The sequence below is a fragment of the Fistularia commersonii genome, chromosome 2, assembly GCF_037954325.1.
Source record: "Fistularia commersonii isolate RoL2024-O1a breed Wild chromosome 2, RoL_Fcom_v1.0, whole genome shotgun sequence".
In the NCBI taxonomy this organism is placed as follows: domain Eukaryota; kingdom Metazoa; phylum Chordata; class Actinopteri; order Syngnathiformes; family Fistulariidae; genus Fistularia; species Fistularia commersonii.
The window spans coordinates 23,804,852-23,832,671 of NC_141285.1; the positions used below are offsets into that span (position 1 = coordinate 23,804,852).

The following is a 27,820-nucleotide window of genomic DNA, read 5'->3' on the forward strand; positions in this document are numbered from 1 at the left end:
GGGGAAAAAAAATACCCCCCCAAAAAAAACCTATATTCACATTTCATGTTTTGATAAATGGATCACAATGGAAACGCCATTCTCAGAATGCCGGCGAAAAAACAAAATGTTCCCAGAGGGAAAAGTGTGAGTCTTAAAGAAAAACAGGAAATAGAATTCCCATCACTTTTAACTTCCCTTCTCAGTGCAACGAAAAGCAAACACGTTATAGATAAAGAATCGGTGCTTAAAGAACACGATGGAACAAATCACACCTTGTGCTCCACTTAAAACCACGTCCGCGGAAGAGCAGGGATGAAGATGTTGGAAAAGATCGGGAATGAGTCCATCAGAGGGACAGCTCGTGCTAGATGTTTTGGCCAGAGAGGCCACTTTTCGGACACTTTTTGGACCTTTTAGAGAAGAGGGATGGTGAATACGTTGGTAGAAGGAGGCTGGACTGAAAGAGAGAAGGGTCAGAAGGAGGAGGCGGATCCGCTGTGGTCCCTGACGGGCGCAGAGGTCGGTTGCTTGGGTGCGCTAAGCGTAAGGGTTGAGATATGTGTAGAGCTGACGTCAGCCGGTTCAAAGCAGTCAACATCTGCGGTTGTTGTGTACCTCCGCTAGCTTCTCCCCCGCTTCCCTCCAATTTGTCGCACATCTGTCGACAATCGGCGGACTCTCCGCATCTCCACGAAACAAGCCCCGTGGCGTCCGGGCGAGTTCGGACGGAGAAGCGCTCGCGTTCGTCTCGGAGCGGCGTGCCCAGCGGGGGGCCGAGGGGGCGTCCGCGGGCGTAATCGTCGGAACGGCTAAGCAACAGCTTTCCCCGAGCAGCGCGTGAGGAGCTTGGCAGCCTCCTCCCGGCCCGGCTTATGCTCTGCTGGGCCGGTAAACAGGCTGAAGTTTGCAGGGAGATTACGCCTGTCATGGAAAATGGGTCAGACAGTGGGCACATTTTTATGGGCTTGTTCCTACGAGGCAGGGGAGTAAAAACCGGAGGGGGGCTGGCATTAATCCACCGGTTCTTTCCATCGTGCCTCGGTTGTGATTGATGCAGTTTTTTTCTCAACTCTTTTCCCGTTGTCAGTATCATGATCGGACAATTTTCCGACGCCGCTCGCTCGTGGTGCGCTCACACTGTGGCTGACCTCTTTGAAACAGCTCCGCCGTGGGGACCTTCCCTTCTCGCCGGCGTGTTGCTTACTTTGACTCAGAAGGCCCGACTGATCAAGCACGGGCGTCGCGGTCTAAACGGGCCGGGGTTTTTTCCTAACGGCACTGTCACCGCCGCCGTGTGGCTCTATATCACGACTCAAAGCTCAAATTCTATCGTGAAAAATAATTTTGACTGCTCTTTTTGGGGCTCTCGCCGTCAGGGAGAGGACGACAAAGATGCTTCTGGAGCAAGCGGACCCTCAACAGTGCCGGATGTCCAAAAAAAAAACGTCCTTAAGGGACGACTGGAACCCGGCGGGGGTGAAACAAGGACTCAGTTGAGGCCCCTCAGCATTCTATGGGGGGTCACGGGACCCACGAGAGCACAAAGTCAAGGCCCCAAAGAATGAATTATCTCTGGCCCCTGGGATGAAATTGATTATTATCAGAAACGACCCGCAAGCCGCAGCCGCCCGCTGGTGTTTCGAACGCAAATATACTACATTCCCGCCAATGCAACGGTAGCATGCGGCATCGCCGCAGCACAGCTAGCGGGTTTTAGCTTCATTCTTCATCAGCAGATGTCGAATTTCAGCTCCCCCCTCCCCGAAAACGGCACCTTCACTCGATCCTGAGGATTTGGTCAGCTCAGAGCCTGACCCCGAAAGTTGGTGAACTCGGACAAAAGGTGCGACGCCACCAAGTATCAGGCTCAGCCTCAAACAAGTGAGCATCACGGAGCGGGAACTTATTTTTAGTTTTTAATTCAGTTCAATTTTTTTACATTTGTTTCTACGAGACCTGTGATTTTTCTTTGAAGAAAGTATTGTTTTGTCTGTGTGCCATAGATTTTTTTTTATTTTATTTTATTGAATTATATTTATTTTTCAGTTAATGGAATTACAGATCGGAACCATGAGAAAGAATACAACTGATTTTCTATTTTCTCATTTTACTATTTGAAAGCGGTAATTGATATGATCGTAGAGCAGCACGATATTGCATTTTCAGTTTATAATGCATGCAATTTCATTTATGCATTAGGTCTTGGTTCAATAGGCTATGCTCAGTCAGTTCAATGTGTTTTAATAAACACTGAACAAGTCCGGCCCTCGGCTTGTAACAAATTTGCTTTTTCGACCCTCCGCGTATTTGATTTTGACATCCCCGCCCTAGAGTCTTCAACTGGACGTGCGCGTACGGATCCAAGCGAGAAACGTGCAAATTCCTATCGCTACAACCATCTGCTAGTGCGGTGGTGTCTCCGCGGCATAAACAACTTCTTCCGACAGACTCTGTGGTTTGTCAGACAGCATGGAAAAGATTGAAACCGTCCTCCTAACTGAAATGTTCTGGCAGAGGTTTTACTCGGAGCGAAGGCGGGAAAACCGGGGTTTGACCATTTTACTCCTACAGGAGTTACACCTGAAGATACTTACCTAAAATACTACCAGTGGACAAAGGTCCGGATCGAGATTCATGTTTTGGCACGACGGATGCCGTAGTTACGTAACCCGGCGGGAGGAGTGCTTCACAGAAACACATATCCGTGTCCCTTGTCTGCGCCGCTCGACGAGTAGTCACTTGTTACTCGCCAAAAAGGAAATAACGTACTTTGCCGGATCTTACCGCGACCGGCCTCCCCGGTAATCCGTCAGCAGACGCTGACGTAACGCCGGCGGGCCCCCGGTCTGAGCCGGTACCTGAGACAGAACCGGCCAAAGGGGCGGGGTGGGCAGCATAGAGGAGCCCTTCAGCTCTTTTTGGCAAAAGCCGCCAGGACGTTCGCAGATCCGTTTGGCCAGGTTCGGAATTTTAACGGAAATCTGAAATCGTGAATGGAAAGCCCTTTATGCGTACGCGGTCGAGCGTCGACGTAGCTCGGTGCCGGTCGGGCTACAACCGGCGCGACCCGGTCGAACGGTTCCATCTCGTAAAAGTAATGGCTGATTTTAAAAGGCGGAGAGGAAATGAAGTAATTCAACAAGGGGTTTATTCTTTAACATCAAGGATAAACTGACGGTGAATCACTTTTTAGAAAAATCTAAAATTGTTCAAGAAATTTGGTCAAAATCAGCAAGAAATTGCCGTTTATTTACTCGTGACGACTAATGCGTCGGGCAATCAGGAGCGGCGTCTTTATATTGGAGGTCAGATGGATGAGGTTGTGTCCTGGACAGTGGCGGAAAGTGGAAAAGTGTTTTCCATCCAAAATGGTGAACGGAGCCAAAAACCTACTGGATGAAAACTCTCACATGATAGCTTCATTTCCTGCGTTCTAAATGGAAAACTGCCTCCGTCCCTACCTTTCTGTTTTGGGTGTGTCCTGCACTGCGTCCAGTACCTCTTTTTTTTTTTTTTTTTTTTTTTTTTATTTGGTTATGAGCTCATTATTTTCCCCTTGGTTGTCAACAAAGCCTTAGACTTTTACAAGAAACCCTGTAAATCTTAATAAGTACAAAAAGGATCGTATGTTTTCAAGATATCATCTGGTTCCATTGCTGAGGACTTTGTTCGCGCAGCTGAATTTCTTTTGGTATGATTAAACACACGCTTCCTACGCACAGAAATGACCAGATGTAAATCCATATGCACTTAAAACCTCTGATGATACATGATTGGCATTTCCTACTGCACCCTTGGAGGTTCCTGTGTGTGCATCCTCACTTACGGAAATTGTCTTCTGCCCTTGGTTGTCTCTGAATGCTGGACACCGCGAGACAGCATTTGCGATCCAGTCGAAATAATAACATCGCAAACGAAACCGTAATTCTTGTTACCGAGCGAAAGACGCCTTCACAGGAGTATCTTTTTAGCTAAGAAATACGAACAAAACCCGCCGCGCGTTTCAAAAAAACATCGCGGCAAGACAACCCGAACAGAACCGGGTAATCAGCGCCTAGCGTTCGCGGCATTAAAGCGCTAACTCATCTCGTCTGGCTCAACGAGAAGCTAATGATCGCAAACTACGACCAGGTGCGGAACAATTAGGCAGACATCGAACGCTCGTATTCCCCCCGGAGAGAAAGAAAGAAAGAAAAGGAAAGAGAGGCCGAGCTTGATCAGCGCTCCCGCAGCCCAGACGGTTAATAGAGGGTGAACAGAAAGTGGAATCAGCCTGGAGGGTGTAACTGCAGAACGCTGAAACTTGGCTTATTGCGACCCAGTTTACCGGGTTTGTTTTGCCAGTATTCCATAGGAGCCGCCATGTTTACTGTACATTCACAGGTTTGCTTTTGTTCTCCGCTCCCTACCGTTTATTTGTCCGTCGACGCAAGGTATCATTATCGGGAAAAGCAGAAGCATCGATTTAAAAAAAAAAAAAAAAAGCATGTTATCTGCATTAATCTTTAAATATTCACTTTTGTTACCTGCAGAAGATTTCGAGAAACTGCATTGTTTTATCTTGTACGTCCAAATCGCTGTCTTTTTCTCTCTGGGTAAAATAGCGTCAAGTGTTTTTTTGTCTCATCCAGCAATCAGAGCGTCGTCCAATCAGATTAGGTCGCTCAAAACCGCCGATCTGTGTGGCATGCGATAGGGTGAGATAAGTTCACCGGTGCACCGCATGGGATTCTTACGGCGCCTCAGCTCCGAGGTTGAACTTTAGCATTCCCAAAAAACGCAAACGGATTTGAACGGCAAAACTCCTGTATCTGCAAACCCTGTCATTTGTCGTGCTTTTACTAGGAAAGGCACGGCTGCACAGGAGCTGAAGACGCACCAACTTCCATTTCACGCTACCTTTTTCTCGGCGGTAAACAGGCCGGCCTGTGTTTTCCGATGTATCGCGAGGAAATAATATGTCAAACAGTACGATAACTAAATGCGTCACAGAAGAGGAAAACAATCATCCGTGAAGGCGAAATTATTCATGGAAACGCTGGAGTCGGGCTCTGTTTATTCCCCGAATCGTAAAGGGCTTTCAGTTCGGCGAGAACCGCACCGACAAGTTAGATGAAACAGCGCGTACGAGGTTTTCATAACACGGCAACGCGTGTCATCGTTCATTTGTCGAACACGCGTAAACTGGAAAACGGCTTACGTGACAGACTGCAGACCAGGGATGACCTGGAGAGGAACCGGCCCCCACCTCTGAAATTACGGCAAATAAAAGCAATTTCAATTAAAATGCATTCAGTGCACATAAAATGATCACAGTAAACTGGTTCAAACTCCACCCACCTACCATGGACTGACCTATATCTTGACAAATGGGCACCCATTAAAAAATATTTGGAGAGTTGAAGATATTATCTCTATTTGACTGAGCTAGATTTTTTTTTTTTGTTTGTTTTGTTTTTTGCTTGCTAGTGAGGAAATAAATGACCTGTAAAGAATATTGTATAATGTGTATCTTGTCATGAGGTTTTGTAAGAATGTGTGTGACTCTGTCAAGGAACCTGTTCTAATAAATGTTCAAAAAAAAAAAAAAAAAAAACACATTCGGTAATTTTGCCCTCCGGCGATTAAAACAGTTTGCACACATAATCGTCATTGCGCGGAAAGGTCGCGTTGTCTGCCGTTTGCGTCCACGCGGTGGTTAAAGAGGCCCTTGCTGGGTGTGCGCAGCCTCTTACATGTCTGCTGCTCATTGTTCGCACATGTATGTGCATGTGTTGGTGTGCACACACTTTTTGTGCGCTTGGTTTGGATCTTGTTGCGCGGGGGCGGCCCGCTAGCGTTCGCTGCCACGGTGTCCTTCCCACTGAATCATTGATGAGACTGTAATTCGAACAGCGGCCCTCCTATCTCTTACCCCTGAACTCCTGTCACCAGTTAGCCTCCTCCTAGCGGAGCCCTGCTAAGAGCAACCCCGCCCGGGGTTGAGAAAAAAAAAAAACAAAAAAAAAACGTGAAGAGTGAGCTGTCGGTAAGTCTGGAGTGACAAATGCATACGATAAAAGCTGGAGTGGAAAAAGTTAGACGGCTGTGGTGAATTGGTAAAAATGCATCGCCACGTCAGTCGACCTCGATGTATGAGATGATAACGCTGTCGGCAGCTCCGCTTCCTCCGCACGCAGCAGCATTTTGGGGAGATCTTAGATCGAGTCGAGCATAAAAGGCTTTACGCAAAGCGCGCCGTGATGAAATGTCGTCCCGTCGCGAAGCACGACGCTCAAGTCGGGAACCGTAGCATTCGAACCGTTGGTCGATTTCTTCCAGAGGTGTTAGACTCCCGAGCGGGGCTGCAGTCAAACAAAGTTCGACTTACTTCCCTTTCCTCTTTATCTCGATGTCAGGCCGATTGCCAGCGGCTCAACTTTCTGACATGCGGTTTTTAAGATTTGAGAGTCCTGCCGTCGCGGCACACGGTGACAGTTCAGCCGCAAAGCAGGTCGGAAGGAAATTGATGGGTATCTTTGCAGATGTGGGTCAGGAGTGGATGGCTTTTCTTCTGGGGCAACAGGCAGCGGGACTCGATGTGGCTGATGTGATTGACGGCGGGGGAGCGAGCGGCCCGGGGGCGGACGCTCAGCTCGGCTACGCTCAAAATTCACCGTTTGAAACGCAGCTGCCGACGAATGTGGTGAAAGGTGGCTTTTTTTCAGGAGAGCTTAAACTTCACAAATTTACAGTCGTGGCAGACGGATATCCAGGAGGTCCCTTGACAGTTCAGCTTTTAGAAGCTACGCAGGTTAAAAGTACTGGAAACAGTTTACTTGAAAACTAATGTTTTGTTCACTAGCGTGGTTGCGGACACTTCAAACTTAAATAGAAGCACGGGAGGGCAAATTCTCGATAAATTATTCTACGGTCTTCTCCGGCTCACGCAGCACCTCGGCAAGCAGTCGAAAGGTGCGCATTATGGGAATGCGAGGGGTGGGAAAACCACTTTCCACCTGGTTTGCGTGGATGTACGCCCCTGGGTCCCCAAAGTTCAGAAAGCTTTTGAAAGGGGGCCCTTTCTCCCTCCGACGTAAATCCGAGACAACGGCGAAGACGAGAGTAAAAGCTTAACCTCATTGCTTGTATTTAAAGACGGCAAAAGCGAGCGGATCCCGGTCCGGGACTCCCAGGTCAGGGCAGGATTATGTAACCAGCTGTGAGGGAACGTCACATTTGGCAAGCGAGTTTGCCAAGTTAGTCCATTCAGATATAGTTTATTGAAACTCGTGAAGCATCCCGTCAGTTCTGTGGACTCGCATCTTATGTGCGACTCCCTGCACATGTTGTATCGGCTGCTCGAGGCGGCTTAGGATCACCGGTATCCTTGAATTTGTCGCTTTTTGAGAACGCAAGCTTAGTTCCTTTCTAATGTCAACATGCATTTCAAATACTTATTCTAACTAAAGACGCGGACCGTCTTTCGTAATTATTTTCAAACGATATATTCAAAGTTAAAAGCTGGTAGCTGTACGGTGGAAGAGAGGGTCGTGGAGCCGAGCCCACGGCGAGCGATCCTGACCCCGGGCTGAAACTGACGCTCGTCCGCCTGAGCTGCAGGTAGCTTGTTTTGACAACTTAATTTAATTCTCTGTAGGAATTTGGTGCCGAGGGGTCTGAACGGGGGCGGTGTTGTCGCGCACTGAAAGGTCAAATGTGTTTTGGTGTACATTTGAAGCATATGCACCTGTGGAAAACTGATGAGATGGTTTAAATCAGTGCACTTTTTAAGACGCCTTTCAAACCCCCAGGATACATTCGCTGACAGGCGGATGTTGTTTCGGGAGCGGCGCCTCCACTGAGCGTCAGCGGCGGTACATCAGATCTTGACGATCCGTTCCTCTCCTGGACTGCATACCTTGTCGTGGTGGAGAGGCTTGCGTTCTCCGACGACCCCGAGAGCTAAGCCGGAGGGGGGGTCCGTTCCCCTGGCAGGTGCAACCAAACCGGACAGGTCAAGGGGTAGGAGGCAGACCAAGCAGTCCAACGGGGTTAACTTCCCCGTCTCCGAACAAAGCACAAGCTAAACTAAAACTACCGACCGAGACGCGGACCAAACGGAGGAGCTGAAGGTTTTAGTTGAAGTCACCGTAAAGATCCCACGCTTTTGTTTTCGCGTACGGTTCGGGAACGTTACTGTAACGATCCCCGTAATTTTCCTTTTCCTCCGTTGGAAACGTTTGTCGCAGGTTAGCATGAAGAGGGTAAGCTCTTACTGTAGTGATCCCCGAAATTTTGTGGCGGCACTGATTTTGACTGCTGGTGTAGTTTATAGTTTTATTTTGCAACCATTGAAAAACAAAACGTAAAAACGACAACCACCGTAAGAGCTTGCGTCCTATTACGGGTTTGTATCAAAAGTAGAAAAATAAAACTTCACATAGAGGATGACGTGACTTTCTCGAGTAAGCGCTCTCGCAATACAACCGTTTTTCCGGCGGAAGTAAGAAAATAAAATCCTCTTACCAAAATAAAATATCAAATTCGGAAAACACAATCAAACAACTTACAGGTGGTTATTTACAGTTACGCTTTCTCCTCTTTGTCGTCAGTGAAAGGTAAGCCGTGCGCGGTCCTTGCTATCACTTTTGTAGTTTGCAGAAAAGCACAAGCTGAAATCCAAGCTGCGGGAGGAGAAGGAGGAGGAGGACGGCTCCTGTAATCTAATCAATGTCGTTACCAACAAATCCTTTTTTTTTTCTGTTATAATCACAGCTTTGGAAGATCCTCTTAAATCTTACTCAACAGGGAATATTATTGGCTAGTTTACTGTAAACCTTGGTGGAGGTAATAGTATCGGGGAAGTGGTGGACTACTCTACACAATTTTATAATCTGTTTGAGGCTAATGGTTAATCCAGAACCAGGGTGTGGACATCTCATAAAACATGAAGGGATCTAATTTACTACATAGAGCTTGGCTGGAGCTAATGTATTTTTTTTTTAATGCGCGTGTTATAGAGCACGGCTGGATTGTGCCGAGCGAGAGGTGTATTCATCACAATCAACACAAGACCGCTGTTTGTCCCTAATTGTATTCTTGGCACTGACAGATCCTCTTACCCAGAACAAGCTACAGAGTAGCCGAACCTCAGAGTAAGCCAGTGAAAACAAAATTAGATGTGAAGACAGATCGCATATATTACCTAGGCTCCCGACGCGTATTAAACGAAATGTGAGATTTCAATCTCCCAAATCAGTAGGACCGCGCAATAAATGATGTCCCGAAACAAAGTCGGTTCAGGAGAACTCCCAGCAGCTCCCTCGCTGCACGACGCCGTAATTGGGAGGATTTGAAACTGGAAAACGCAACGAGATCGGACACTTTAAGGCGTGATTTGGTCTGACGGGTTTTCCAAAGTTTTCCCCAACTCGGGGTCACTGAGCCCCAACCCGGAAACCCCGACTTTGGCCAGATGTGCCAAAAGAACATGTGATCTTGCTAATAGAAGGCTCTCGGTTTAGTACACCTTTATCAATGTCAAAGTATATATCTGCGATATATATCAACAGATTATTAGTGCTGGCCGTGGGTAACGTCCTGTCGGGAATAGGAGCGAATGACTTGTTTTGGAGCACCAGTAAGTACGATCTGATACGTCCATCTTCTGGGATGTCTCTTGTTTTTGCTACACGTAAATTGCATTGAAAATGATTGGTTATTTTATCACGCATCATCTCCGTCATCTCAGGTTCGTGCCTCATCTCTCTTTTTTCATATCAAATTATCGTTTTTTTTTTTCCACATCCACTATCTTGTCGATGACTGACCTGACCATCAGGACCAGGAGTGTTTGGTCCAAATCTTCCTTCCACCTTATCGTAGCACGTTAGATCCCGAATCCTCACTGAACTACCGCCGTTCCCTGACCTGGATGCAGATGTCTGCGCACTCGTGGGACGCACACACATGTTTCCGTCCATCGTGATGTAAATATTGGACCGAACTCCCGTGTAAACCTCTACGCCCAGAGACCAGCACACACACCGAGGTCGGCCTCCAGGGGCTGTTGAACATGAGAAGTGTGTGTCCGACCGTGAGTGGGCAGGGAATTGGGACTTCCTGTGCGCACTGACATGCCGACTCCATATATCACTGCCGGGATAAAGGCACGTCCATGTTTGTACAGATGTGTCCCTCGAAGAACCGGTATTTATTTTGATTTTTTTACTTAAATAATAACGCGTAGCTGAATGATTGTTTCCAAAAGAAGGAAACTACAGTGGGACAGATCGGGATTTTAAAACCAGGTAATTGTAGCTGAATTTTACTACTGGCTGATGGGATCAGTAACTATCAGTGCATCTGGTTATATTTCTATAAGACGGAGGCATAAATGAACATCTGTGGACTCTAAGAACTTCTATATATGTTTTCCTGACACCCCCCCCCCCCCCGGTGCGTACAGCGGTAGTTTTCCAAATTAGCGCTGAGCCCAAAACAAAACGCGGAATAATGAATGGTTCACAGCGCGCGAATGTTGAAATGTGATGATTAAAATATTAGCGGTGTAAACCCCCCCCCCCCCCCTCCCCTCCCGGAAAGCTCCGGTGACGACTGACATGTTTGTAGGCTAGATTATTGTTCCGCCTCGACTGTAGCCTACATATTTGCTCACTGACAAACACACTCCGACACATTTGCGTTTTTTTTTTTTTTTTTTTTTTTTTTTCCCCCTCCGTCGCCCCACTTTTTTTTTTTTTTTTTAAAGTATTTTTCATTACCGTGCAGTCAAGGGAGTTCAACTGAAGGGGTGAAGTTCTACTTAACCATCTATAAAATATTGAAATGAAGGAAAATGAAGAAGAATGGGGTCCATTCACATACCCCGGCATAAATCACATCATAATTATTTTACATTTCTTTGTCTGAGCCTTAGCTCGGTAACACTTTCCCGGATTTCACACCCTGCTTTCAATTGATAATGCAGCCTTATCTGTCAGGAGAAAACCAGCCGGGGCTTCTGGGGGATGTAATTCTCGCTACATTAATTTTCTGTAATGTTGCATCAGCAGTGAATTTTCCCTGTCATAAGGCTCTCTGTTGCTCTTCTAGTTCCTGTGGATGGAAATGGCTGATGTGCCAGTACCAGTGTGGGTTTTTTTTTTTTTGTTTTGTGTGTGTGTGTGTGTGTGTGTGTGATCTGGATGAAAATTTGTCTGGAGGAAACAAGTACCGAGTGAGTTGCAATCATTTCATTTTTCTGTTTTTTTTTTTTTTTTTTTTATTCCTATTTTGAAAACCACAAATCAAATCATAAAGTTTCACGTTTGGGGAAATTTGAATTTTTTTTCAAAGCGGAAAACGTGTCGGAGACGTCGCCGAAGTCCAAGTCACGCCGCCGGGACGGAGTGTGTGAGCGGGCACACGGAGCGCGAGCATTAGCTCTCGCTGAGACCAAACACTGGCAGATTTGCCTCAATGTGTTTGCAGACATTCATCGGGTTTGGCGTGTCAACAAAAATGCGCTGGAAAGTCTCCCCGTTATCTTTTGGCTCCGGCCGTGATGAATCCAAATGCGCAGTTCCTGCACATCTTGACGGGAAAACGCGACACACATTAATCCTCCCTCTTTGGATCGTGCGATTTCCTGCCGCGCCTTCGGTCAGCGGAGGCTCCCAGAGGTGTAAAGGTAACGCTCGCGCTTCAAGCCCGGCCGTGGACGTTTCCTCTTCATAACTAATGTAGATAATGAAAGATTTAGGGCATCTGGAGAAGTGCATCGAGGGTCCAGCGTAGATAACCAGATGATTCCTCGCTCTGAAGGGTTGGGGGTTCCTAGATGTCAAACGGCTTGACTCACAATGGACGTGGTCAAGCGGCGTAAACAGATATTTTCGCGAGACGGTAAATTCGGTTATTTACGACACCCGTCATGATCCGCGTGTTTCAGCGGTGTTTTGCAAGCAGTGCTATGTAAATATAGTTACCGGGAATTATGTTGGGTTTGAGTTCGGGGCCAGAAAAATGTTGACATGTCTGGCAGCGTAGTCTACAATTAAGGGGGTGAACAAACTGCAAACCTGGATGAAAAGACGTTTAAAATAAAAGGCAAATAAAAGCTTGTTTAAAAAATGAGTACCAATGAGTAAAACTGATCCGTAGCATTCACAGTCTACTCACAGTGAGCTTTTTTTTTCTCCCGGATTGAATACTTTACCGGCGAGTTATTGCGACGAATTGCATAGATATGACAGTTGCCCTTTGGAGACTATAAATCTGATGTTATTATTTTTTAATTTACACTTGAAAAATGATATTAACCTCAAAGAACTGAAGCACAGCGCGAGTAAGACAACGGCTCATACGTCACTCGGCGGATCCATCAAGGGCCGTCGTGAGTCATTTCTTGGAAACACGATGAGATAAGAAGTGTGTGGAATGACGGGGGGGGTTTGTAAGGTAGCAATGGGAGGGGCTACGTTTTAAAAATTAAAGAAATGTCGCAGAAGTCCCGATCAGGACCGTAATCACGGCCCAAAGCCAAATGGAGAACCCCTCTCTTGCGGATAAACACATATGTGCTTACCCACTTCAGTGCGTTATGCAAAAATACATTGGTAAACACACATGCAATTAGGGAGGAAAAATCCCGCCGTGCCCCAGATGACTCCGGTTCCTCCCGTCCGTCCTCCTGTTTTTTTTTTTTTTTTTGTTTGTTTCATGTTCTGCAATGCTGATGCCATCTGTTCTCGCTCATCGATTGGGCAAATCTAACGGGGATGGGGGGGGGGGGGGGCGGGGGACAGAATGGAAATTAGAGCAGAAAGGAGAATCTGGCATCGGGTTTGCCAAATTGCCCCTACGGTCCGCGGATCGGTTTCCAAGTCGTCGGGCGTCTTATCTTCGCTGTATGCAAACCAATCCTTGCAGCGCTGACCCCGAACGTGCAACTCAATGCACCGGAGACCAGACCCACGGCGTCGGGGAAGCGAAGCCGACGCCGCATAAATCCACTTCACCGCACACAAGTTAAATTAGCATTTGCACTCGCATCTCCCGTACGCCGTGAACGCTGGAAAGTCTCTTCGCTGTGATTTGTCGAGTTAACTCGACCTGTTATTGAGTGCTCTTGAGATTAAACTGTTTTTAAGATTAGCACCACTTCCAAGGATGAGGTTTATGGTTAGACTCAGCAGTCATCCCTTTTCCTTTAACCATAAAACCTCCAGCTAGAAGGGCTGGATAATACTCCACACAAGTCGCCGTTAGGGAAAAGTAGTCCAAGAAACTGTAGGAAGCCATTCATCTCATCTCGTGCTTTTTTTTTTTTTCCTGATTTCCAGCCCATGAGGGGAAATCTGACGTTCAGATCAGCAAGACTTCCTGATTACTTTTTCCCCCTGCCATCAGCACCAGAGTGGTTCGAACACAGAGGTCTCAGCTTTTTATTTATTCGTTTATTTTCCCCGATTAACGTCGCTCGGAAGTGGTATCGCCGTTAAAATGCTTGACCTACTTAATAGGCGGATAATCCGGCCGTTCGGCCACCTGCTGCCTCGGCTGGCATTGTTCAAGTCTGTAAATCTGAAGCGTGAAAATTTGCGAAGCACAGTTCATTTAAGCTTTGCGCTCCATTTCAGATACCGTTATTGAAAGCGCCACAGATACTGCAGGATACGAGTCTGCGTGTGCTCGATACCGCGGCGTATATTAGCTGCAAAGTGCTACTTCCCAATAACTGGGCGTATCTGGGACAAAAGTTTCATGTAGGATCTCAACTGTTCTTGGGCCTCCCAACTTACCAGCGGGGCTACGGAGGACGTGTTCCCGAGCTGCCGATAGCGCGCCCTTCAACAAGGCATACCGAGATACTCGACTATTTTCCTCTACTGCCGTTTTACGTCATTGCTTTCTTTATTTGTTTCACGAGTTATCATTCCACACATTTTTGATCACTAGACAATTTGTTTTATCTCCAAACTTAGTCACAAGTCATAAGGATTGGTGCTGGGAAAAGAATCTGGTTCGCCTACTTCTTGTGAGAAGTCGGTGTACTGCGGAAAGTTCGCTAATCTCTGGGTTCACCAGTGGGGATTCTCTGAGCCAGTATCCCAAAAGGTTTGGCACGGGCGCTTCGGCCTCCGCCTGAACTTGCGCAAACGCCTCCGAATTTCAAGAATTTCACGTTCAAATTCACCGAATGGTACTTGGGAGTTTTTAAATTGTATGCCAATGTGACGAGTAGGGTTACCTCAAGATAAAGGTGCAAAAAAAACAATTAAATCCCGTATCAATGAATGTTTAACACTTAAAAAGGGAGCGGTCCGACCTCCCAAGAAGCCCTTTCACGAAGGGCTCGCTCCCCGGAGGCAGTAATCTCAAGCACAAGGATACGCGTTTTCTTCTCCTCAGCGGAGTGACGGGCCTGCCCCGACTCTTTTCCAAACAGGACATGGCCTAAGTGGTTCGGACTTCCTCCCCGGAGTGGGAATTTGGACAAAGAGAGCTTTTGTTATGAGAGTTCAGGTCACCTTTGATTCCTAGCTGCGAAAAGCGAAACGGGCTAACCGCGCGGACCGCCCGCCCACCCCGCCAGCTCCGTTTTTTTTACGCCGTCGCCATGGTGACTCCGGTTGAGGTGCAGGATCCCTGTTTTAAATTAAACAGCGCTTTCACTACAAGTAGCATTATATACGATGTGACTCATTGTTTTCCCCCCGTCTTTATTCAGAAGCTTAATTTCAGATGATGAATTTCTGGAGTTTTATGCTCAGATTTAGTCATGTTTTCCCTGAAAGCCTTCCTAAAACAGGCCCCCGGGCTGCGCCGAGAGCCGCTCCGCCTGGTGACCGTCAAAGTCGAGAGCTTTATTGAATCTCTGCGGTAACACAAGACACGGACAGGGTTTAGCTTTTTGCCATTCGTATCGAAGAGTCGGGTTCACGATGCTTGAGTGTGAGCCGGATCGTAATTTGATTCATTCCCCTTGATTAGAATTCACGTTTTCACATTATCTGCGCGCCCTGACCAGGCCTGACATAAAACAGAAAATTCCTTTAGCGTGTGTGGTCCGTGTACCTCTGAGGGACAGTTGAGGCTAACCTAGATAGCGACCCAAGTCCAAGAAGCACCGCACATCTGCAGATAAAGGACAGAAAAAAACAAACAAAAAAAAACAAAAAAACTTGAAATGCATCTGCGATGGAAACATATCGCGTAACAGTTCTGGTTCATCTCAGTTTCATTTTAATCTCCAGATCCACCGCCCCCAGCAGTCTCAGATTAAATTTGTCGGTAAAAAAAAAATCTAATAAAAATAGGCCAATCGCAGCCGGTTATCTCGGGTTCGGGGGGCTAATGACTAATGCGGGGAGTGGCTCGTTGCCATAGAGGAGCCTAATCGCGTCGGGCGACACCCCAAAAGTTGACCGGGGCTAAATTTGCAGAAGAGGGCGTCTCTCCAGTCGGGAGGTCGGCGGTTCAATCCCCAGCTCCTCCATATTGTATGATTCGGTGAATGTGATCCGATGTCGGGCGCTTTTCTTCGCTCTTACTCGCGGTAGGATTCCACAGTCGGCACCGTCTGCCCAGGCGGGTTTATCCTGGTGATGCTGGAGAACATCAGTGATGATCCATCTCACAGGACTCGGGCTCCGACTCACAAAATGGACCCGTCAATAAGAGATCATTACTTTCAGGGAGACGGGCTTGATTTGTGGTCATGAAGAAGGATATTAATAGTCCAAGTCGGAGGGGCCTGTCCTGTGAGGTATTTATAAGCGCCGAGGCGTGGATGGAGAAACCAGTCTTTCATCAGACGTTCAGGAGGAGACTGATGGAAATAGTCTCTCCAAAAGGAACAAGGGAGTTTTTGGAAAAGCGCAAACCTTCGCTCAGTCGTCCTCTCTTCTTGTGCGAGCGCAGATATCGTCCCATCACGGCCGTCGTGAAGGCGTTATTTCGCCATGCAGGGGCTGTGCCGGACATGTATGCTCGCGCAGGGGCGAGACTGGAGATCGGCCTCTGCGGGTCCAAAAAAAAAAATTGATTTTGCTGCAGATTCCTGCAACCCGAAGCCACGGCGCAATCCGAGGCCGGACGGAAAGAAATATCGAACAAATATTCCAATATGAAGTTCTTGAGCGCAGGTTCGCGCCGCGCGTCGGAGCACCTGCGAGGAATGTGAAGATGCGAAGGGGAAGGAAGGGACCGGGCGGACGAAGGCTTTTTATGCGTTGGAAAATCGTCCGTCTGTGCAGAAGCGGTGTGTGTGCAGCGGCGAGGCGTGCAGAGACACTCGCTTGCAGGACATGAAAGCAGCTCCGAGCTTCTGAGGATGTGGTGAGAGGCGGTGACACCAGGAGGATCTGCTATCTGATGACCTTCTCCGAGACAAGCAGCTGCAGAGATCACACACACACACACACACTTTGGCACCTACCCTGAACTGATGGCTTGTTGTAACAAAGCACGCCATCCCTGCTGGTGTCTTAGCAAAACACACACACACACACACACACTCAAGTTTCCAGCCAGAAACGACGCGTGATGTTGTTCCTTCAGAAGACGAGCAGAAACGAGTGAAAGCTTGAGATTTTTAAAAGTAACCGTCCCGACGAACCTCCAGCGGTGTGTGTCAGCTGATGCCCCTGCTCAGGTCCACGTCACGTCCATGTCTGAGAATTATTTATTGATCCAATGACCCACTTTGGTGTGTGTGAGTGTGTGTGTGCATGTGTGTTATTCTACAGTGAACACAATCTCCCTACTGTTTTTCTAGTCTTATCAAGCTTGCTCTGACCTCTGACCTGCAGTCTGATGTGGACATTCTTCTGTTGTGCATTGATTTTGGTTTGTGTGTGTGTGTGTGTGTGTGTGTGTGTGTGTGTTTCCTGTCACAAATACAGTGCTGTTTTGGCAACCATTGTTTAATCACACTTTTTTTTTTTTTCTGGACCACTCCAGCTGAACTGATGACTTTGGTTAAGTGCAAAGAGTCCTTTTTAAAGAGAAATCTCAAATATTCCTTCTAAAAATTGACATTTTCTGATTTTCATGCGCACATGATTGTTATTTTGTGATTCATCGCAGGGAGACCTTTGAAATTTTGTGTCTAATAGAGTTCCAGGATGGCTTTGTAAAACAGAAGTCTTGTCTGTTTTTGTGATGTACCTCACCGCGTCCATGTCCCGCAGGAGAACCGTCTCCGGGGGCAACCGGTGGTTACCGGTGACTTCCGCCTCAGGAGCGGCGCCGCAGACGGCGGCTTTTTTTTTAAATTTCCTCTTTTACCAGTGTCCTGTTTTTCTGACCCATTTTAGGCTGCTGACCCCGCAGCCAAAAAACCCCCGCCTCCGGTCGGGATGCGTGTTTCCACAGCGCCGGGCCTTGTGACCCCGTTCGTGCGTCACCCCCTGATTTACCTAAAAAAAAAAAAAACAACAAAAACTTTTGAACGGCTGGAAGCGACATTTACGGCTCGGGGTCGTCTCACTTTTTTTTTTTTTTTTTTTATTCCTGCGCGCTAAACGGGACAGGTTGACAATGCTTTTCCTGTGGGTTCGAAACCAAAAGCTGCAGCTGTCACCCTGCTTCCGTGCTAACATCAAGATGTGTGTGTGTGTGTCGCCTCATTTATATGTCACGGCGAGGACGGCAGGTGTTGCTTGATTTAACTTTCGTAAGGGGCGTCTGGGAGTGTGAAGTCGCCGTTCCTGCCGTCACGGGCGTCTCGGTCTGGACGCGGCCCTATTGTTGTAGGTCTGTGTGTGTCTGTAGCTTAGCAGCCGCTGGCGGCGCGCCATGCCGAGCTCTGTCATTTGGAGCCGCCGTAGCCAGGAGCTTAGTCAGGAGCGCACACTCACTCTGACACATGACACGCATTAAGCGCACCAACGTATTTTTGTCGCCATAGTTGGGGGACTGTGTTTTTTTTTTTTTTTTTTTTTTTTTTTTTTTTTTTTAGCAAAATGGTCGTAACTTATATAAGCGATGGCGTGTTACAGTTACAGTCGAATCCCACCGGAGAGGAGTAGCAGGAAGCTAATGCTAAATAACAACAAAGCGTCCATCTCCGGCTTTAGATTCATTCATCGAGGCTTCCGCTTCATTTTCAGAAGTTTGTTTCTTCGGTGAAAAATCTATTCATCCATTAGGAAAATCTCCAGAATGTTCAATTTACCAAAGGTGATTTTGGTAACACAATCAATACAATTGCTTTACCACAGTGACGTCCATATATGAACCAAGTACTGGAGTACTTTGTCTGCTCCCATTATATGCTTTTATTTCATTTACCTTGTTCAAATTAACTGTTTTTATAGGTTCGTGCGAAAGTCTGGAGAGGCGGCCTCTGTTTCGAGCTGTCGACGGAAACATTTTGGGCGCTTTCGGACGCAAAACTCCCGATCGTTTGGTTTGTGCTCGCGAACGTCAGGACGCATCAAACATCTGACTCACATCACGACATGGAAGCTGCTTGGAGACTTAAATCTTTAAAGATTTCCTGAAGCCAAACCAGAGCCGGGAATTCGAAGGCGACATGACGAAGGGTTTTCGACCTGTTCACAACTGCTGGACGTACAAGGAAAACGTCAAACCGGCGATGGCGTGTCTGAATTCCCTCGCTTCAGATTCTCGTGAGAGCAATTACGCGAAATCGGTTTTTAAGGTTTTCACATGTGAGTGTGAGGATATTGTGAAATGCGTGCATCTGAGTGCGGTCGTACATCGCGGAGTCCCGGGTGTCAAAATCGATTCCTTTCCAGTCAGCTGCCCTGAAATACCAGACCGAGCGCGTGTGCGAACGTGAAGGGGTTATTTCGCCATGCAGGGGCTGTGCCGGACTTGTATGCTCGCGCAGGGGCGAGACTGGAGATCAGCCTTATATTCACTTTGAACAGTTCGAACGTCTTCCTGAAGCATTTCTGGACAGATTTACGTACAGAGTCGCTTCAGACTCCCATCCAGATCACCCAAATATCCAAAGAGGTCCAAGATGGACCTGCCGGCATCGAGGTTTCCTCCTCACCCCTGTCGGCAGCATGAAGGTCACGCCATCAGCAGGGACGTAAGCACGGAGTAAAATAGCAGGGGGAAAAGTTATTGACTCAGAGAAAGCGGTACAAGGAGGTTGTGAAGGTACCGCTCGTTGCTGCGACGGGGTTGTGTTTCAATGATAAATGGGCTCAGTTGAAAACCTGCCGTAATTCCACTCGAAGCACTCGGCGTCGATGCCGGCGTGCCGAGCCGAAGCCGAGGCCGGTTTCCACCCCTGTTCATTAGAAGCACTCCGGCGGTCTCCGGAGACGGGGATCCGGCCACCTCGCTCCAACTATTAGACCGGTCCTCCGCTGCCCCATGCAGGAAGCCTCACCTTCTTTGGGTATATTTTTTGGGAGGAGAGTCAAAGACCCATGTTATTAGACCAGATTCAACTTTATTCTCATTACCCATGCACAAGTACAGGACAAGAAATGCAGTTAAATGCAGTTGCTGTAGAGGGTTGCTAAACTAGCATAGCAATGTGTGCTAGCAGCATTTTATTGTCGACTCAAGACTCTGTATTCCTGCCCTCACATTTTTACTGAAAACCTCTATTATCCGATCACCGTTACAGTTACAGTTCTAAAAAAAGAAAATGCAATCACGTCGACAACAAGCGCCGAGTCTAGGAAAAGTCGGAGGCGTAAATTGGACCTGCGGGAGCAGAAATAACCCGCTACCGTAGCCGCTATTTCTGACAGCGCAGGTGCGATTTTCTGCCTCCGCCATTATTATTTGGCACAGTTTCACCTCCTCGCGCTCCCCTCCTCCTCCTCCTCCTCCTCCTCACTCTGTGACGACTCTATTTATAGTTCACAACCGTCCTGCTGTTGCGGGGCGATGCTCCAAATATAGATCTCTTGTTTAACACGATGCTAACACGTCGTACGCGAGACGCCGGGAGGCGAATTACAACGACGGAGCTAGCGTTCTTGGTGCCTTCCGGGTGTGTGATCGTCGCTCGTTCGTCATTCCGGGAAACGCCTCGTAACTTCGAAAACCCCGAAATGTTTGTCTTAAAGTGCGCAGGGGTGCCACCTTCGCACGGAACAATGGAGTTTGGTGGCGAATCGCCCGTGGAGTTGCTCTAGGAACGCATGCCATCATTGCGCGTTCGGGCCCCTCGAACGTCGGCTCCCCGTCCGGGGATCGGATGGCACGGGCAATATTTTGTTAGATTTCCATCCCGGGCGGCGGGCAAATGGTAACCAGATTTTCAGGGGGGTTTCCGACCGCTCGCCGTTCGGCAAACGTTTGGAGTGAAGACAAACAGCCGCTCGTGCTAATTTTCCAGTCGGGGGCCTTTAATTCTCCGCAGACGAGGCCGCCGCGGCCAGATGAAGCCGGCGGAGCTTCGAACGACAACAGAAATAAAATAAGAAAAGAAGATGGCGAGCGTGTTTGGACCAGCAGCAGCAGCAGCAGCAGCTCAGGTCAAACCCAAACACCATCTTGAAGGCAAATGTGCATCGGATTAAATATCAAATATCAAAACGTATGGGACTGTTAAGGGTGGGTACATGCGCACTGTCATCACTGTCATGACTTTTTAATTCCTCTTCCTTCAGCCGAAGGGAATATTCAAATCTTTGTACTTTTTAAGACCTTAAAACACTTTATAGCCTTGACTTTGACACTTTATATTTTATTGTATTTCTTATCCTCCCTCCTTCCTACTATTATCTATTATTGTTATGTTTTGCTTGAAACTCTGGCACAACAATTTCCTTCGGGGTAAATAAAGTTCTTATCTTATCTTATCTTATCTTATCTTATCTTATCTTATCTTATCTTATCTCCATGGCAACAGTCAAGATCCCGGATGCTGATGCCTCCTTTACACAATAGAAGGCCTCATTTCTTAATCCTCTGCTTTACATCGCTGTTATTTTGTGTTTCAAGTCGTTGCGTGAACACACACACACACACACAAATTCACACACAATTTGTGTTCATTATTTTACTTGCAGTCGTGATAAGGACAAGAGCAATTGATTATTTAGTAATTTCCTTTCATTGTTAATGCTTCTCATTACAGGTGTGTGTGTGTGTGTTTGTGTGTGTTAGAGTACATCTGACCCCATTAGCTTGGGGAAAAGAAAAAAAGACTCATCTGGTTCCCGTCACTCCACTTGCATTCTGCTTTTTTTTTTTATCAACCAAGCAAATGTGGAGGTTAAGGACTTCTCCCTGGACGTTCTGCAAGGATACCTGGCCTTTTCACACGTGCGTGAAAATGTACTTTCATAAAACGCTGCTCGTTTTCACAAGCGACGAGGTTGCAGTATGATTTCCCACTCGTTCTGAAGAGAGCGGCGTTCAAAGCCCGCCGAGCGCCGAGGAACCGAACGTCCCATCTTCTCATCAAAAAAAACCTCTCCACGGCTGCATGAAAGGGGCACCCTGGGAATTATAGGAGAAATAATCTTCATCATAGGAGGGTTTGCGGCGTGGAAGCAACAATGTTTTCGCTTCTGTTACCCTTGTTTTGAAAGATGTCTCGGTGTGTTTATACTCAGCGCGGCGAGCGGGGAGGAAGGTCACGAGTCAAACCCGTGCCGAGCGGACGAGAGCGTCCTCGGGCCGACAGTCGCGTCTTTCTTTTCTCACACGCGTTTGCTTTGGCCGGGAGTTCCTGTGTACTTAGACCAGAAAAAAAGCCAGGCTTGTTTGTGATTAAGGTTCTGAAGTCAATATTTAGAAATACCCCCGCTGACTCCACCAGCAGAAATGACCACAAATCCCCCCCTCCAGACCGTCCACCAGGAGTTTCCTTTTCAGAGAACACAGAAATATACGCGATATCTCGGCCGAACAGCAATTCCTCCCGTCGGCGGGAAATGCGCCACGAGATCGGTTTTGATTGTGCAAGTCCGGAAAGTTCATGCTAGCGTCGGTGTTGTCTTTGTTGGTGACAGTTACCGGGTAAACACTGTTACACAGTCACGGGCAGGGAATGTGTTCCTGCAAGCGCGGCGACGGGGAAGTTCGAAGCGGGCGTGCAAACGTGCATTTTCATTGCCGCGTTTGCAATTCTTCTTATTCGGCGCCGTGTGTTTTATAGGATTTGAAAAAAAAAAAAAAAAGACGAGCACTGGGCTCAACCAGGCTTGTAAACAGAAGAGAGCCGGAGAGTTCACACTGCACTTCCTCCTCTGTGTGTGTGTGTGTGTGTGTGTGTGTGTGCGCAGGGTTATGCATTGTCAGAGCACATCCTCCCACAGCCGTCCGGCCTGCGCATCGATGGGAGCTCTCTGGAATATGCCCCCCTGAGGTCGAAGCGTAAGCGTGATGGCGCGCTTTTGCAGGTCCAGAACCCGGCGGCGTCTGACTTCGGCTGTTTTCCAATCACAATCCAGTCGTCCCGCTGAAGACCGGAACCGCCGCTGTTCAAATTGAATGTATTCTAGAACTTCATATGTTTCCCCCGGCGGGCCGGGAGCGTTGTCATCCTGGCCGCGTGCCTTTAGATTGTGCCAACTTAAAGCCGATAGAGTTTATTGGATCAAACTGAGAATGCGTGACCTCTCCGCTGTCCACTTGAGCAAAGTCACTAATCTGGGTGTTAATCCTGGCTTTGTCACTCCGCAGGGCAGGATCGGCGCTGCTGCAAGAGGCCGACGCATGAAGCATGAGAGGGTGGAGCTGAGGATCAGCTGACCCTTCCCCTTCCTCCTTCTCCTCTCCCCCCGTCGGACCAGCGCCCCCCCACCCCGGACCCCCTTCCCTCCCCCATCCTGCCTCCCACCTCCAGATCGCTCGCCCGTCTCGCCTCCTCCTCCTCCCGCAAACCTCGCTCCGCCGAGCCCGATGTACTCCCCCGAGCAGGAAAACATCTCCACCACCGCCTCCACCAAAGTGCCAGTGAAGTACGGGGAGCTCATTGTGCTGGGGTGAGCAGCGGCTTCCTTCCCTCCGCGAAGACCGGCTCGTGTCTCACGCGGTAGACGTCATATAGGTGGAAATCATAAAAACCCTCTTTGCGATTTAAATGAGCGCACAAAAGGCCGGGAATGGGAATTTCTCGGCAATTTAACTGGACTTTGGAAATAATGAAAGCATTCGTTTTGCAGGGATATTTTGCAGCTAAACAAATTTCTTACCGTTTTGAATAAGAGGCTGACTCAGGAAGACATGGGTGTTTATATTATACACACATATATATATATATATATATATATATACTGCTCAAAAAAATAAAGGGAACACTTGAACAACACAATGTAACTCCAAGTCAATCGCACTTGTGTGAAATCATAGTGTCCACTCAGGAAGCAACACAGATTCATTTTGACTTGTTTTAAGGACATTACATCAAAGTTGGATCAGCCTGGAGTTTGTTTTTACACTTTAATTTTGAGTGTGATTCCTAATCCAGACCTCCATGGTTGGTTGATACAATTGATTTCCATTGATCATTTTTGTGTGATTTTGTTGTCAGCACATTCAACTGTGTAAAGAGCAAAGTATTTCATAAGAATATTTCATTCATTTAGATCTAGGGTGTGTTTTTTAAGTGTTCCCTTTATTTTTTTGAGCAGTGTATATATATATACATATATATATATATATCTAACTAAGTTCAAAGCATGTGTTCCCACTTAGCTTTACCTCTGCTAAGTGCATTAGCATCTGACTGGAAGACTACCTGTGGAAACTGGTTGTTTGTTTTGGCGTTATCGCGTGAGTTCACACCTGACTTGTTGATGCGCCCTGGGTTGATGAACCCTGGGATCATTCCCTCGGAAACAATGGCGAGCGGGCGGGTCGGCCCGGGCGTGTGCGAACACGGCCGGCGCCATCGGATTCGGGACGTGGCGAGCGGGCCTTTACCCAAACCCTGCAGACCATTATTCTGGATGAAGTAATGTTCACTGTGAGGAAATAATTACCTTTTTTTTTTTTTTTTAGTTTTATTTTTATATATATATATATATATATATATATAAAATACCACCAATGCAACTAGTGTTTATTATTATTATTATTATTATTATAGTTGTTGTTGTTATCGTATACATTTTATCTATTTTTTTTTTCTTCAAACCATCCAGACATCCACCGGCCAGTGTGGTTATTATGGGTATAAAAGTTCAGAAAGTGACCCAGTCATGATTTTTAATTTAGACTAAAAATCCCTGCTCTACACGGTGAGTGTGAAGCTGGAAAGGAGGTGTTACCCCTGCTAGGTGCTGCGTGGACAAGCAACCAGATTACACTCGGGAACAACCTTTATACCGACATGTTTGGGGTCAAGCTGCTCCTACACTAAGTGTGTGTGTGTGTGTGTGTGTGTGTGTGACTTGGCTACATGCTATCAGTGTTTCCAGTGGTTCCCAGGCAGGGTCTCAGGCTGTGACCCGACATGTGGATCCTCCGGTTTGGTTTCACACTTTTAGTCTTATTTTGTTGGTCATGGTTTAATTGTTGAATTTCAAAAGTAACCAAAAACACACACACACACACATAATGTTTCATCCCATGCAGTTGTTGCTGTGCATCCAGAATCACTTCCATTGGTTTGTTGTCCTGATCGATAACATGTTCGAATCCCTGCAAACTATTCAGCCGTGTTCTTTTGACCCTTCGCATTCTAAAATGACTCAAAATAATTCGAAATAATGAGACGTAGCAGCCGCTCAGAGCGGTTTCAGAAAGTGTGTTGGAGGGAGCGGCTGATACCCCAGCAGACCTCAGCGGAGGTGTTTCACTTCAGATTTTGATTTGGATGATGTGAGTAAGTGTGGAAATGAAAGAGTGAGTCACCTTTCTGTTCTGGGCGGACAGAAACACACCCAGCATAGGATCTTGTTTTGTTTATGTTAGGAAAAGATTCACTGGAATTTTAACACATCTGGTTGAGACGCCATAAAATGTAGAATTGCTCAGGACAAGACGGGACAGTCATTTTTTGTTTCAGATCTATTATAGATTTAGAGCTTTTTGAATGCATCTCTGTCTGATCTTTTCTCATGTGATCTGAATTTTAGGAATATTTAACAATTCTTTTATTTTTCATCCCCAATTTTTTTTTTTTTCTTGTTTTTGCTGATTGTAGAAGGTAGATTTTAGGATTGACTCTGGGACTAAATGGAAAATTACTATGGCCTTTGGTGGAAATTCTCCATTTAAGTGCCAAAATCAGTGACGATTTCTTATTTCAACATCCAAAATAATCACAGATACCACAGATTGGATACATCCGAATCAGAAATTCTTTATTCGCCAGGAATATTCGCTTTATTCACGCACTGGTAATTCCGACGGCGCCTAATGGACGAACACGGAATATAATAAAAATAAAGTTGAAGTTAAAAACACTAGAATTCAAAATATAGAGAAATAGCCGGTGTTCGAACAAGGATGTTCTGATCTCAACATCCAGGCTGATTCTCAGGAACACACACACACACACACACACCCTTTCTCCAATAACAACTCCATTATCTGCAGGCTTTTCGCGGCCGATACGTTCACGCGCATACTTCCAGGCCTCGGATGCACCCAGATGGCTGAGCAGCTGACTCACAGTTTGTTGGTCTGGAGCAGCATCGTCAGGGAGATGACCGTGGAAAATTTCCCTAGTGGAAAAAAAGCTTGAGCACCGAACGCAACCCTTTGCTTTTTTTTTTTTTTTTTTTTTCTTACAAAGGAGAACCGTGGTTTTCCGCTTTGCTCTGCTTTTTCCGCTCCCGCTTTTTTCTGATTCTGGGTCATGCCAGCATTTTTTTTTTTTTTTTTTTTAAAAAAAAAAGGTCAGTAGGAACAGGGAGGAAAGAGATGTTTTTTTTTTTGTTTTTTTTTACCCGTCAAATTTACTTCACTCAGGTGAGGCACATTTTCACCGCTAGTCAAGTCATGCTAAAAATCCGTCCCTACATGGACGGCTGGACTGCGCGAACATATATTACACGAGTTCTTCACCATGGCGAGCGGACTTTTGGCGTGGAGGCAGTGACACGGGCGTGCCAAACACGTGGAATGCCTGGAATTCAAGCCGGCTCTTCAGCCGTCGCCCGCTTTGAAAGAGGATGCTAATGTCCTCCGACGCTCTTATTCTCGCGTTCGATAAATCATTTCTTTTTTTTTTTTTATTTTGAATCGTAGCATTTCAGAACAGCCCAGGTGTTTGCAGCGCAGATGCGGTTTGACAACGCTTTTTTTTTTTTTTTGCAAACGTGCCGGAGGTCCCTGGCTTTCAAGGTGACCGGTCTCTTCCTCCTTCGTACGAGAGATTCCTCAAGCCGTCTTATCATGGTTGAGTCACTGCGTGCAGCGGCCGTCCGGAGGGGGGGGGTTTCTGTGCAGTAAAACACACACAATAGGTGTTTCTATTGTTGGGACGTCTGGGGTGAATTACTTGGAAACATTTTACACGGCTCAGCTGCGGTGAACTCCCGCTTTCCGGTATTCCTAGCAGTCAGAAACAATGGTTCGGGAGTGTTTCTGTTTCCCGCGTTACCAGGAAGAGACCCATGCTAATGTTAATTAGCATCTTAGATCATGTTTATCATGTTGTTGTTTTTTTTTTCCCCCCAGGCCTGGGTTCTCAGACTCGCGGAACAGTATTTTGTGGGCCCCTGTCTGAAATCAAATGCTTGTGTTAGTGCGGCCTGTGCGTTTTTTCTCACATGGGATTTATACAGTGGGTTTAAAAAAAAAAAAAAAAAAAACATGCAAGGAAAAAAAAAAAAAAACTAATTTTTGATGGTGACATTGTTAAAATTATCTTGTCTTTTCTTATTACTACAAAAACCACAAAAATAATCGCGAAAAAAAAAAAAAAAGATTGATTTAATATCCAGAATAGCCACCATTAGCCTTGTAAACATTATACTTTCTCTTATACATGCTACCAAAAATTCTGGTGGCAAATTTTTCCCAGACAAGATTTTCTCTTTTAACTCAACAATATTTTTAAGGTGTAAGTCATCGATTCTTTTTTTAAATACTCATTTTTAATATTAATTCATCATGCATTTTTTTTTAGAGGAACAGTTCATTACATGTAGAGATTTTTATTATTTACCTGTTTTCCTCCTCTACAAAAATTTGGATTTAGTGTTGGACTTAGCCTTTAGTGCTAAAGGCTAAAGGCCGGGGGTTTACATGCAAAGTGGACGTCCTTTGGGTTTTTAGAAACAAAAAAACACGCCCGTGCAAATTCCGTGGCGGCAAACCGGTTTGTTTCTCCGCCTTCAAGTGCACGCTTGCGACGCGTTTATATTATCGTTTAGATAATATATATACACACACGAGTGATCGACACACAAACTTAAGAAACGACTGAAGGAGTCCCATGTTGTTTCATCAGCAAAAAAACCCAAATAAATAAAACTTGATTTGAAAAAAAGAAGCATCCGCCGTCCACAGGGAACATGTGTGTTTAGTTTACAATTCATCCACCAAATGCAAAGATACCAAAATTCCTTATTTTTGTTATTTAACATGATGCACAGTGTGTTTTTAAAGTACCTCTAATAGTAACGTATCCTGAGATGTGCTCCGTGCCTTGGTTTAGGGCTGTTATTACACACACACACACACACACACACAAACACACACACACACGCAGCAAGTATTCTTTATGTTTTTAGAGATGTATAGATTTAAGTAGCGACTCATTCCTCGACTTTACAAGTGTTTGGAGGGAGCGCTCGCACACATACGAGCTCATTGCTAATTATGGGAGCTGAAGTGTGAAGTATGCGTAAACACACACACACACACACACACACACACACACACATACACGCACACACAGACACACACAAGTACTGTAAACTTTCCCAGAAGTCCTGGTCCTGCT

At 46.5% G+C, this 27,820-nt stretch overlaps 1 protein-coding gene across 2 annotated transcripts in view; it reads left to right on the top strand.

Moving 5' to 3' along the window:
• peli1b (pellino E3 ubiquitin protein ligase 1b) overlaps nt 1-27,820 on the top strand; it is a 42,104-nt gene that overhangs the window by 4,158 nt on the left and 10,126 nt on the right. The window contains exon 2 of one of the 2 annotated variants that reach the window (XM_086174006.1): nt 22,603-22,904. In XM_086174006.1, coding sequence (XP_086030132.1) covers nt 22,822-22,904 — 83 coding nt within the window. In that variant the 5' untranslated portion in view covers nt 22,603-22,821. The remainder of the gene's footprint in view (nt 1-22,602; nt 22,905-27,820) is intronic. The other variant, XM_086174015.1, reaches the window with a different exon arrangement.